Source organism: Electrona antarctica (genome assembly GCF_951216825.1).
Source record: "Electrona antarctica genome assembly, chromosome: 22".
In the NCBI taxonomy this organism is placed as follows: domain Eukaryota; kingdom Metazoa; phylum Chordata; class Actinopteri; order Myctophiformes; family Myctophidae; genus Electrona; species Electrona antarctica.
In genome coordinates, this window is record NC_136805.1 from 30,253,276 (window position 1) to 30,266,831 (window position 13,556).

Genomic DNA, 13,556 nt, shown 5'->3' on the forward strand with positions numbered 1-13,556 from the left:
AGATTCAAATTTCAAAAGGGCAAAAGTGGCAGATCTACAAACTCAAAACGCCTGCTTCGCTCCACATTTTGAGCTCTCAGATCTGCTACTTTCGGTACTTTTATGTGACGGCGCCATAGTATGAAAGTAGGACATTGATTTACGGAAAAACCACCAAAACCTAAAAATATGGAGATAAGAGATTTCTGCCTGGCAGCAACAATATACTGCATCTGTACATATCTGTGTAGGTATACAGTAATGTGCATAAGCGTATCTAATCAATAGCAACAATATCACATTGGAGCATAATGCGGTGATGATGTAATGATCTCATATTTCTCTATGAAGGATATGTTCTATATTTATGTTGCATTATGCCTGTGATGTATTGACCATTTTACTATCTTTCTGAAGCGGTTTTACACTACTTGTGGATGTGTTGTGGTGGGGACGATGGCATGCAACACAACCTCATTCTTATTCTTATGCAGCATAAAAATAGATTTGTGCCCTCGTGTTTTTTACAACGCTCTGACGGAGTCTCTTTGCTCCAGCCACGCTCGCAGCGTGAAGTGGCACGATTAAAACATTTTTTTTGCATTTCTATGTCATCGGGTGTTGATATTTGCACAACTGCGGGAACAAGTCACCTATGTCAAATTATCTAGGAGGGAATTCATGATAATTGTGCACTTTTTTTGTTTTTAGTTTAGTTTTTGGTATGGTGTTAGTCAAATTCAAAGGAAAAGAGGGCACTGTTTTTCCTTTGTTTTGCCAATGGTTTCCCAGATTGGGCAACCAAATCAACTGTAGTTGACTATCATCTAAATAACAAGATCGACAAACTAAAACATTTCAGATGACTAAAATATGAATAAAACAAAACACTTGTTTTGTTTTATGTTTTGTTTCAAAATTATTTTTTTTTGTCAAAAATCAACACGGCCAATCCAACTTGCTCTCTCTTTCCTCCCCCCCCTCAGCTCAGAACTGCTCCGGCCTTCGTACGTGCGGCCAGTGCCTGGAGCAGCCGGAGTGCGGCTGGTGCGGGGACCCCAGCAGCACGGGCCGGGGTCTCTGCATGGAGGGCTCGTACCGCGGGCCCATGAAGAGGCCCTCCTCCAAGGTGGGCCTGCAGCAGGGCCACTACCAGGACATGAGCCTGGAGCCGGCCCTCTGCCCCAAGGACAAGAGCTACGAGTGGGCCTTCATCCACTGTCCTGGTAAGAGAGACACCATGCCCCATTTTATACGCATTTTAAAACTACTGAAAATAGCAAGCTAGCAAGCACAGCATGTGAGTTCGCTGATCTGCTACTTTTTTCTAAATTTGTAATATGTACTAATCTACTAAATCTAGTACATTTCATCTAAATTCCCCATCCAAATTGATTGGGTGCTTGCAGGTCTGCTATTTTTTGTAAATTTGATAAATAAAATACCAATACTAATAAATGTTCCTCCCAAATATGTATAAAATATAATATAATATAATATAATATAATATAATATAATATAATATAATATAATATAATATAATATAATATAATATAATATAATATAATATAATATATGTATCAATTAGTCTGATTAACTATTGTATTACACTGTGCTGTTTTTAGTTTTATTTTACGAGTGTGATATCTGGTTTCGTGTCGTTTGTTAAAATAAATGCATTGGGAATTCTCATACAGGAAGTGGTTCTCACTGGAAAGTGTATCAGCGTTACAGCTACACAGTGTATCAGTGATACAGTCTGCATACAGTATGACCGCCTATGCATGGACATGCAGATTGATAAACAGACAGGCTTCAGTTACACATCAACGGTGACATCTTAGATTTCGTCTGCCGGGTGGAAACCTTGTATGTCCAAAACTAACATTTCATCCATTGAATCCAATGGATTCAATGTAGTTTTCATTTTCGTTGCAAGCTCTTGTTAATACGTTCCATTGGTTTAAGCTTGTAGATCGTCTATTTTTGCTACCTTCGCGTGACACTGTCGAATGAAGAAGTAGGGCTTCAATTTATTATGGGGGGGGAGTTGAAATATGGAGATACAAGGTTTCTGCCCGACAGCGAAGATTTAAAGAGATGCTCTTAGAGCGGCAGGATGCCTCCTCCCTCCGTCGTGGAAACTAATCCCATCCCTGTTGACTCAGTGCAGTGTGTGTAGACAACATATGCGATTGAGTCATGCAATACTCTATCGAAACCACAATCTATACGGCCGCGCGGCGAGCAAGATGATATCGCTGCCCCCGCCCCGGAAACTCCGGCAGGTCTCGGCGTGATGGGCTCACAGCTGTCTCTTCCTATCATAATCGTCCCTTGTCGGGTGGAAACCTCACAGGTCCAAAACTGTTACTTTTCAGGGTTCAAAATGGCAAAAGCATCGGATCTCGAAACGATCCTACCTTTGCTGCTGTGTGTGTGTGTGACGCTGTCGTGCAGGTGCTTTCAACCCGTTTCATAGCATTATTTATTAGGCATTTGAGCCACGGACCATAGAGTACTCAACGGGCCTGAAAAATAAGGCCTGGCCCTAACTGGGCCCTGACTGGTCCAGCCCGAGGCCTCCCTTGTTTTTATATTAACGTGCAAGACTTTTGCACACCTACAAAGCAGCCAGTCTGTAAGATAAGCTCAACGCAGAAGAAAGCCTCCCACATACTTAAAATAATAAAAATTTCAAATAAAATACAAAAATACAGTTTTATGGGAAAACTAGGACATATTGGACGATGACGACAGAGCATCGCAGTCCCGCCCCCTCTCAGAACGACGAGGCACCAGGAAATAATTCCCCATTAATTTTTGCCATAGGCGTTTCAAAAATATTTATTTAAAGACCTGTAAGCCTCGGACAAAGCCAACAGCCAAGTTGACAAATCATGACAATAAACACATTTTTTTGGGCCGAACAAATACTATAGAAAGAAGAAAAACACTAAAAATAGTGTTGTACCCTGCCCTTTCTAATTATTTGTTCGCCCCCCAAAAAACTTGTTTATTGTCATGATTTGTCAACTTGGCTGTTGGCTTTGTCCGAGGCTTAAATGTTTTTAAATTACTTTTTGAAATGTATATGGGAAGAATGAATAGGGAATTAATTCCTGGTGCCTTCGTTCTGAAAGGGGGCGGGACTGCGACGCTCTATAAACTGGTATTCATCTCATATTTATCGAGATTAGCTGAGATTTTTCTTACGTGTGTGTGTGTGTGTGTGTGTGTGTGTGTGTGTGTGTGTTTGTGTGTGTGTGTGGTTGTCCACAGCGTGCCAGTGCAACGGACACAGTACGTGTGTGAACGGCAGTGTGTGCGAGCAGTGCAGGAACCTCACCACCGGCCCACACTGTCAGACCTGCATGCCTGGCTACCACGGAGACCCCACCAACGGAGGCAAATGTCAAGGTGAGAGAAAACATGTCTGTACAGCAGGGGTTAAAGGCGGATTATGAGAAAACGGGCCCCTGTCGGGCCCCCGACACACATATCCTGTGCATTACATTCACCCATACACACACACATTCACATACTGATAGCAGAGGAAACCATGCAAGGCACCAACCTGCTCATCGGGAGCAGTTTGAGGTTCAGTGTCTTGCTCAAGGACACTTCGGCTGCGGCCGAACTTAGTAAGTTCGGCACTAACCCAGGGAAACCGCGGTTTTGTCCTCAACACAGGGTTCAGTGGGACACCATTCATGGAGATTTATATTTTGTTAGTTTTTTTTGTCACATTCCTGAGCCAATAATCCCATATTTTACTGATTTGAAGTTAAAGTGATATTTCAATTCAATTTCAATTTAACATGGTTAAAATGGAGTTTGAAGTTAACAATGGGTTTGTATAGGAAGGGGGCGGGGCAGATACAATGAATATCAAATATCAAAATACTAAATCAAGCAACTCAAAACTGTTTGGGGTGTTCACATAAGCCTGAGTAGACAATAAAATGACCAAACACGTTTTTGAAAGTGAAATATTCCTTTAATAGTAAAACTATCTTAACGAGAGCAAAACCATATTTAAAACATAACTTTGAACCTGGATCATCAGTACGCTCATCATCAGTGATTACACTGAGTTGTTTTGGAGTTGATATTATTATTTTATATAGTTTATTGGTCTCCTACTGTACCACACCAGCACATATTGGATTATTGGCTCATAAAATGTATACGACAAAAAATAAAAAATAATAATTCAAGGCTTCATGGGGTGAATAATTACTGGGAAAAAGTATTTCCATTATTCCTTGGAAAACACACACACACACACACACACACACACACACACACACACACACACACACACACACACACACACTCACACACACTCACACTCACACACACACACACTCACATAATGAGCGTGAAGCAGCCTGGAAGTGAAATATGACAGTACTTAATGTTTAAAAGCTAATAAGAAACGTGAACCCACAGATAAAACGCTGCCGATTAGTAAAAGGTCAAGCATTACTATCGCACTCCAAACAGGTGTGGTGTGGGTGGGTGATAATGTGGAACCATACTAATACCATGCTAGCTATTAAATCACACAGCAAAATGTTATGCAAATACAACCTCTGCATAAATCATAATTCATGTACAGTGTACTCTGTTGCATTGTGAGTTTCTAGATTGTCTATTTTCTCTTCTTTTATGTATGAAAGTATGAATTAGGGCATTCATTCACGAAAAGAAAAACATTCAAATATTAAATCTGGAGAAATACGTTTTCTGATATACTGCGATGAAATCTAGCTTCATGTACATACATCTAATTATAGATTGGCTATTTCCACCATATTCGGCCATTTCTTCGCATTTTTACATTATTTGTATCTGCCTTTTGCAACGTTTGACAGAAATGTAATTTGTCATGTTTTGTCATGTCCAACCACCCCCCCAAAAAAAGATTAAATTGTTAATCCCTGTATGACAAATTAAATGTCATGATTGTGAGAGCCTATATCTCGTAGGATGTGGCATGTTCTATATAATTGACATTCAACCAGTCCTTTCCCTTTCAAGCCAGGCTCTCCGTCCTGGGCTAGAAGTGAAAACATTTCTCCGGCTGTGCTTTTCTACAGCTGTGAAATTGCTGTTAAACCATCGCAGCTGCAGCAATGTTTACTAACTATGCTACTGTATGACTGTCATAATTTAACCCATTTAGACCTGAGGAGTCAACGATTCTTAAAAAAAAAATCTTCTAAACAATTTTCTAAAAAACCTATGTTTCTATGTCGGTGGTGCTCAACCTTTTTCATGTCAAGGAGCCCCAGAATTATCTGTATTTGGCTGGTGGACCCCCATCTGAAAATATGTTTCAGGGACCCCCCAGAAGCTAATATTTGAGTTAAAAATCTTCACTGTGAAAGAATATTTATTCAAAGATTTGCGCCACGTTTTCACGATTTTCCAAAAATAGCAGATCTACAAGATCTACAAAGCATTCAAGTTGTATTTATTCTCGAAATTACACAGAGTAATTAAACTCATTTTCAGTGTTGTCAAGTAATACAATATCATATAAAAAACATCACAATTATCAGAAGATCAGGAAAAGGAAAACAAAAGGTATATATGAATTATATAGGTTACAAATAGGAGCTAAGACAAATTTCAAAACGATCTAAAAACAGTTACATATTGTGGGGATCTGTATGCTCACCAAGGTTTTAAAATGACTCAGGGGTACCAATGTGGTCAATTTTAACCTTAGTTTGCAGGTCATTCCATGTATTAGGGCCACAAAAGCTAAAAGCAACCAAGTTCCAAGTTCAGAGTTAACTTTTGGTGCCTTGAATTTGGGGAAATGACTTGATCTGGTGTGTTATACAAGAACAGGTGCCAATGCAGTTGTCTCTCTGTCAGGGAGGACCATCCAACCTTGTTATATAAGATACAATGGTGAGTACCATAGCTATCACCTGTAATAAATCTAATCGATGATACACAGAGTCTATCATCGGAAGAGGAAGAGGAGGGCTCGGGCTGTGCGCGGTCCAAGCGGGCCAACATCCTTCTATTGGGCGGCGCAGAAAGTAATAGATGCCTCATTGGCCACTGCAGTTGATTGGAGCGACGTGTATCGACGCGTCTTTTCCGGGACTCAATTCAATCCAAAGAAGCTTTATTGGCATGAGAAAACAAAGATTTACATTGCCTCTGATTGGCCGAATCGAATGTCTGCTCTGTGACGCACGTGGAAGCATCTGTGAAGCACCAACACGGAAGCTTGCCCTCACTTGGAGCACAGACGCCCCAGAGCCGAAGGGGGCGGCGCCCAGGGCCCCAGAGTCAAATTCAAGGAAACACACAGCAGAGGGTGCTGTATTTTTTTTGACAATGGGTTCCCAGATTGGTCATAATTAGATTGACACATACTGTACACATGCAAAGGAAGTGGGTGCTACACCTGTAATGATGTAACCTCGCGTCACCAGACTTTCCACCTCGGAGGAAGGCCTGGAATTCGTTCCAAAATAGCCTGTGTGATCCGATGAGAGAAAACAAAAACAAGAAAAAACATCTGGTTCCGGTAAGGTGCTTCTGGTTTTACCTTTTCAGATGGGACATTATCTCAGTGAATCCAGCAGGCATATTTGTATTTTCCAAAAAGCTCACTGCAGCTTTGATGTGGAGATGTCTACTCCTAAATAATAAATATTAAATTTGCAAACGTGCACAAGCCACATTTGTTTTTAATGTAAAGCTTTTAATTGTGCATTATTATTATGCATTATAGCAATCGGGTATAAGATCCAAAATAGCTATTGCCTGTTGCCTAAACCCAACAAAACATCGTTTTGAGGTGAGAAAGACTCCATCTTTCACGGTGTGTCACATCAAGTAGACACACTGCTCGATGAAACCGGTTTAACACCCTCTAGGTTTACGGGTCCATTTAGTTCCATTGTATGCTGTGCACACTCTCAGAGTCAACATTAACAACTGAGCTTTTAGCAGAGACAAGGGAGCAGACAATGCCAAATGCCACCACCAGGGGTCACACCACATCCGTTGCATCAGCAGAGCATCTTGAACTCTCCACATGACTTTGCTTTAACCTTTCTCAGCGCTGCAACCCCAAGCCCCCCACCCCCCCCCCCCCTCCCCCTGCCAGACAGAAACATAGAAGGACCTCCCCCTACCCCCAATCCCCAGAGGGTGTGTTTTGGGACCCTCGCACACACACACACACACACACATACACACCCATAGGGGGATTGTTGGATTGGACCGCACGCACGCACGCACGCACGCACGCACGCACGCACGCACGCACGCACGCACGCACGCACGCACGCACGCACGCACGCACGCACCACCGCCCGGAGGGGGTTGGTATTTGTATTGGACAGACTGACAGGGAATTAGAAAATGGTATAGCGCTGGCGTCTATTCATTGTCTCGGGGGAGGGGGGGTTTACTGTACCTCGGGACCCTCCAGTGTGGTTCCATGACATCAATAGCATTCTTGAGAAATGAGCAGCTTTTGTCTGCCATCCGCTGAATGGACGTGCTCGCACGCGCACACACACACACACACACACACACACACACACACACACACACACACACACACACACCCCTCTACCTGTGGTTACTGATATGACGCGTTAATGCACAGGGCTCTAACACATGCATGCATTATATATACATTACATGTGTAAAGTGAACCTATAGACGTGATCATTTCAGTGTCTGGGGGAGACGTTAAGAGCAGTCTCGGATTTACAGAAATCCTTTAAGTGAACGAGTCCCATTCATACTAAACCACTGCGTTCTCACACAAAGGATTTATGGGAATTTTAAAGTCCTGTGGCTCAACGTCGGGTTCGGGGACCACTAGAGGTCTATAATGGACCCTTACGGGTCTGTTAGAGTGTACAGATGGAAACAAATGAGACGTGTCTGTAACTCTTGAGAGTGTACAAATGGAACCAAATGGACCCTTATGGGTCTGCAACTCTGAGGCTCCTTTTCCACCGGGGTTGAACCGGTTCCGTTCTTTTTTTCCCCCGCCTAATTTTGAACTAAATTAATTGGTTTGTTTTGAACTGGAACCAAAACATACTACTTCTTGCCCTGAAGTGGGAACCAACGTAGGCGTGTCACTATTCAGGTTGGAAGATGCAGGTGTGATATAAACCGTCATAAAAAATAAATAACGGAACCATTTCTAGAACCAAAGCTCTTTTGGTGGAAAAGAGGCCTGGGAGTGTACAAATGGAACCAAATGGAGCCTTTCGGGAGACATACAAGAAATTTTGAGAGGGAGACAGCATAGGAGAGACAGACAATTGGACAGCTGAGAGGGAGACCGCACATGAGACACAGACAATAGGACAGCTGAGTGGGAGACAACATAGGAGACAGACAATAGGACAGCTGAGAGGGAGACAACATAGGAGACACAGACGATAGGACAGCTGAGGAGGAGACGGCACAGGAGACACAGGTAGGAAAGCTGAGAGGGAGACAGACAGTGTACAAGAGACGGTAGGAAAGTCTGTGAGAACATAAGAAGCTTATTGAATGGAATGGCAAAACATGGGTAATCGGCACTCTGCAAAAGCGTGATTGGGAATCGGACCCAAAAATGTGCAATCAGTCGGGCTCTAGTCCTTAACTTCCAACCACACGCCAAGAAGGTCGTTCAATCGGCATTCTACCACCTCAAATCAAATCATTCCTGACCACCTCCGACCTGACAAAAGTAGTTCATGCCTTCATCTTCTTCCGCCTAGAATATTGAGAGACACCTGTCTCAAAATAATCCATCCACAGTCTTAAATTAGTCACATCACACCTATCCTAGCATCCCTGCACTGGCTGCCAGTTGAATTTAGAATCAATTTCAAAATCTTACTCACCACATGTAAGTCCAGGCCTTGCCCCCAGCCTATATCTCGGACCTACTGCCCCCCTACGTGCCAGCCTTAGATCAGACTGTGAGATCCTCCAAGGCACTCCTGGCATCCCAGCTGAACACAACAGGACGCATGGCCTTTGTCTTTAGTGCCTCCACCCTCTGGAATGCCCTGCCCCTGGAGATCTGAGAGTCTGTCCCCCGTTATAAATTCCTCCTTAACACAATCATTCCCGGGATTCCTTCAAAATAGGAGCTCTGGGGTGCCGGGAAAACATGGCCGCTTTTACTCTGAACCTCCCCGGAAACAATCCGGGAAAAAAACAGAGAAATATTTTGCTAGCTTACCTTGCTCTCGATTCTATTATATCGCTAAAAGCTCCGAAGCGTTCATATTTTGAACGAGAGGCGGATGAGAAGTCAGAAATGAAGCGCTTAGTATATCCATCAGATCAAAACCACGGAGAGCGCCCTGGATTAGCAGATACGAGGCATTCTTTCTGCCGCGCTAACAGCTAAGTGAACGGGAAGCTAATATGAATGAAGAGCGAAGAGTACGGTGGCCTTAGAGGCTCACACAAAAGGAAAAAATTCAGAATATTATTCTCTCGCCTGATATCATTGAGGATGCATGCATCCGTCGATTGGATTCCCTAGGACGTGTGGACACGTCCTATGGACGGAACATGTTAAAGCTCACTTTTATACACTATCTGATTTTTCATTTAATCTTGTTCTGTGTGTTTACTTTTGTTATTTCTTTTGTAAACCACGTTGTAATGCAGTTTTGAAAGATGCTATATAAAAGTTTTATTATTATTACTAGACCGGTGACATTGTGGGAATTGTAGTGCTGCTGCAATCTCAGGAAAGCCTGGCCTCACAGTGCACTTGTAACTTGAACTAGTACTTGGAAATGGAACACACACACACACACACACACACACACACACACACACACACACACACACACACACACACACACACACACACACACCTTAAGCCATCATTAAGGTATATCCATCGGTGTGCATTACTAATTGAAAATATCCGTTTATTGCCATCTGTTGAAATGCAATTTGAAGTATTGCCAAAGCAGCATTTTGCATGCCAGAATTTGTGTCAATGTTTTACTTCACTAAACCACTTAACTGTTGGTAATTAATTTGATAAAACAAATGTGTAACACTCTCTCTGTCTCTCTCCCTCCCCCAGCCTGTAAGTGTAACGGTCATGCCAACGTGTGCCAGGTGTTGACGGGCAAGTGTTTTTGCACCACCAAGGGCATCAAAGGAGACCAGTGTCAGCTGTGAGTGGACACAACACACCTGGACACACAATCGACACGCAATAACCCACCACAACACACACTGAAAACTGAATTAACACACATTATACAACAGGTCGTTTTGAGGAAGCAATCTGATTGGTTGAAACGGCCTTCTTTCTAGCCGTGGTTCAAACGAGCACCACTCCACACCTAATCAAAACAAAGAATTCAGCTGCTCGGTTCTCCCAGAGCGCAGCAAACTCTGTGGCTAGGCTAGCTAGTTTCTTGGGACATTTGTGGTCGTAGTGACTACATCTGTCATTAAAACAAATTCTTAGTTTTAAGGGTAACTGTTGTATAATTGCAATATTACACTTCTGCGTTGCTTTCGGAACTTGCCCTGCGGGCTCGTTCCTGCAGCATCGCAGGCGTGCATTAATGACGTTAAACCACCCCCTCTTGTGTAATATTGCTTAAATAACCCACCACAACACACACTGACTGAAAACGAAACACACACACACACACACACACACACACACACACACACACACACACACACACACACACACACACACACACACACACACTTCATTGGGGTGCTACTGCAAGTAGAAGTTTTTTTTAATGGCTGCCCAGGAAGTAAAAGGGAGAGGTTCTTTTCAACGTTCCTAGTTCCTCCTGAACTCCCTGACGGATGCTAACGTCAGTCACAGTGGAGGCTGGCTGTCACCTGGCTGCTGACAAGCTGGGGTTTGGAGCCCTCAGGAAGTGCCGGAGGTTCTATTTCTAACCAAGTGGGGTTGACAAGACGGACAGATAATTATGCAGTTGGAATTATATGCAATCTATACATACCGCACTTGAATAAAATTAAAAGTAGAATGTTGGTTCCCCGGGTCTAGCAGTGGCAGATCAGAACCAACCATATGCGACCAACGGTCGCAGTCACAAAACATCTTCTCCAGGTGAAAGCAAAGACGAGCGTCTGTCACAACACACATCGTTTTTCTATATACGGTTTACGTTCTGGGCTCCGGTGGAACCTTCAAAATAAGACTGAAAAATGCTGGTCGCGGTGGTTAAGTGAGAATTAATAAAAGAATACCTGGCAGTGAGTGTGTTAAGTAAAGAAATAAAAAATAAATAGACGACTTCTTCCGCCACAGACGGTTTCTCATCTTCCAAGTACGCAGGTAATAATTGTGAGTGGAATCCGTGATTGTCAGTCTGTACGCATGGCCTCTGTCTACTATACCCTTGGAGTGTCTGTGTGTGTGTGTCCTTGGTGCAGAAAGCTACCACCGTCGCCAGCTCCTGCACCGCACCGTGGAAACTTTAACATTATGTAATAAAAAATGAAATAAAATGACGTCAGCCCTCCCCCCAAAAATAAGTTCCAATGTTGGAGTTGCAAGGTGAAAGAGATTCTATGAGAGGCACTTTGTCCCAAAACCTCACAATTAATACATGAAAGTCAAACATCCAATGGCTGCACATCCCGTAGAATTCACCCTTTGTCAAGTCCCGCCCGTGAAATAAAATGACGTCAGCCCTCCCCCCAAAAATAAGTTCCAATGTTGGAGTTGTGCCCCTCTTCGCACCCATTGGTTGCCGTTTCGTGGTTGGACAAAAATCCTTAATCTCCATCCACTACCATTGAAATAACGTGTTTTTCGGTTGCTTCGTATTGATATTCTGTACGTTCAATTCTTATTTTAAACTTGGTGTCAGTAAAAAGGAACATCACAGGTGACGCATGGTGACTGGGCATATCATGTTTGTCTTTAGTTTTTTTCCAAAAATGTATTTATTTATGCAAATTCAACATAAACAAGGCTGAACCAGGGCGGAACAAGGCAGAAAGAGCCTGCTGTTTAGTCAGTCAGGGACCAATCATAAGTCTGACAAAGGGTGAATTGACATACATTCTTGCGTCAGCATGTCATGACATGTACATCGCCGGGTGGAAACCTCATTTATCAAAGCTGCTTTTTTACAAAAAAAAGAGGTTTCTCCCTGACGGGAAAACTTAAAGCCTTTAGTAAACTAACACTTCATTGACCAGGAGTGTGCTCGGTCTGTATTTTGTCCGCTAATCAATGGAATAAATAATGGACCTTGATATGAAAATGGTTGAAAACCACTGTCTTAAGGCTCATACATAGTCTGGATTTTCGGTGGTTAGGTGACCACCGAACTACAACATGACGTCACGAGCCGCGGTGAAGAGCAAACCACCGCCACTGCTCCAGGCCTTCTCTCTGTTTTTCACTCACCACCGCTCAACGTTATTTCAGCTCCGGTGGTCAGCTCACCACCGGAGCGGTGGTCACCTCACCACCGAAAATCCAGACTATGAATAGGCCTTTAGACCATGTATCTTTCGTGGCTACCTTGTCTTTGGGCATCCCAAGTTGTCGAAACCCTCTGTCAACCAGTCCGTGGGTATGTCCTAGGTTTGATCACTAACTTGTATGCAAGTTACATAGTCAACAGAAGTTGAAAATGCATTCACTGCGCCTGCTACATTGATGATGGTAGTTACAACGGAGCAGTTTAACGTCATGCCCAGGTTCTGAAAGTTAAATGCTTAATGATTGTCACTTTAACAACGAGGCTAATTAGCCTGATCATCTGCGCTTTCCAAAGTACAGCGAATGGTGACATTATCATCATTATATCACATCACAGCTGTGCAGATTGACAACGTTGCCTGATAAAGCGTGAACTGTATGCGTGTATGTGTGTGCGTGTGCCTGTGCGTGACTGCATAGACGTGCATGAGTTGGGAGGGGCAAGTACGCGAACTGGGAAGAATACATTTTCGGCGGACATTGTCACAAATGTTTTAAATGGCACATTTTTCACCAAGCATAGATGGCTTAAGTGGTTAATCTCGCTGCAAAGGACAGAGTACAAATGTCACCATTGGTTTCTAAACACCTGCACAACACTAGCAAGCAATCACTCGCTTTTTTCTCTCCAGACTATCGGCATTGTCAGACCACGCACGCACGCACGCACGCACGCACGCACGCACGCACGCACGCACGCACGCACGCACGCACACAGCTGTACATAATGCAACCACGGTGCGCTGTATCTTAATTTAATCTGCACCTTGCCGGTACGTGCGCACGCACCTGAACCCCAGGCAATCCCCATAGTCTATCTTAATTTGATCTACACTTGACTTAGACCTTTTCGGTGTGCTCTGGCACACACGCACAAGTGTAGCTACATGCGTGCACACATGCGCACGCACACAATAGAGCCAACTGAACGCTATATGCTATATCGCTCACACGTGTACACACACATACAGGTGTAGCAGCAATGTGCAACGGTGCCCTGCGGTGAATCCTTGATGTGCACAACGTACTGTAGGTAGTCACGTGCGAGCACTCCAAT

At 43.4% G+C, this 13,556-nt stretch overlaps 1 protein-coding gene across 1 annotated transcript in view; it reads left to right on the forward strand.

Annotated features, from left to right (window-relative positions):
* Positions 1–13,556, forward strand: part of atrnl1b (attractin-like 1b) — a 110,257-nt gene that overhangs the window by 39,615 nt on the left and 57,086 nt on the right. The window contains exons 18-20 of the mRNA XM_079493392.1: positions 966–1,205; positions 3,262–3,399; positions 10,088–10,181. Coding sequence (XP_079349518.1) covers positions 966–1,205; positions 3,262–3,399; positions 10,088–10,181 — 472 coding nt within the window. The remainder of the gene's footprint in view (positions 1–965; positions 1,206–3,261; positions 3,400–10,087; positions 10,182–13,556) is intronic.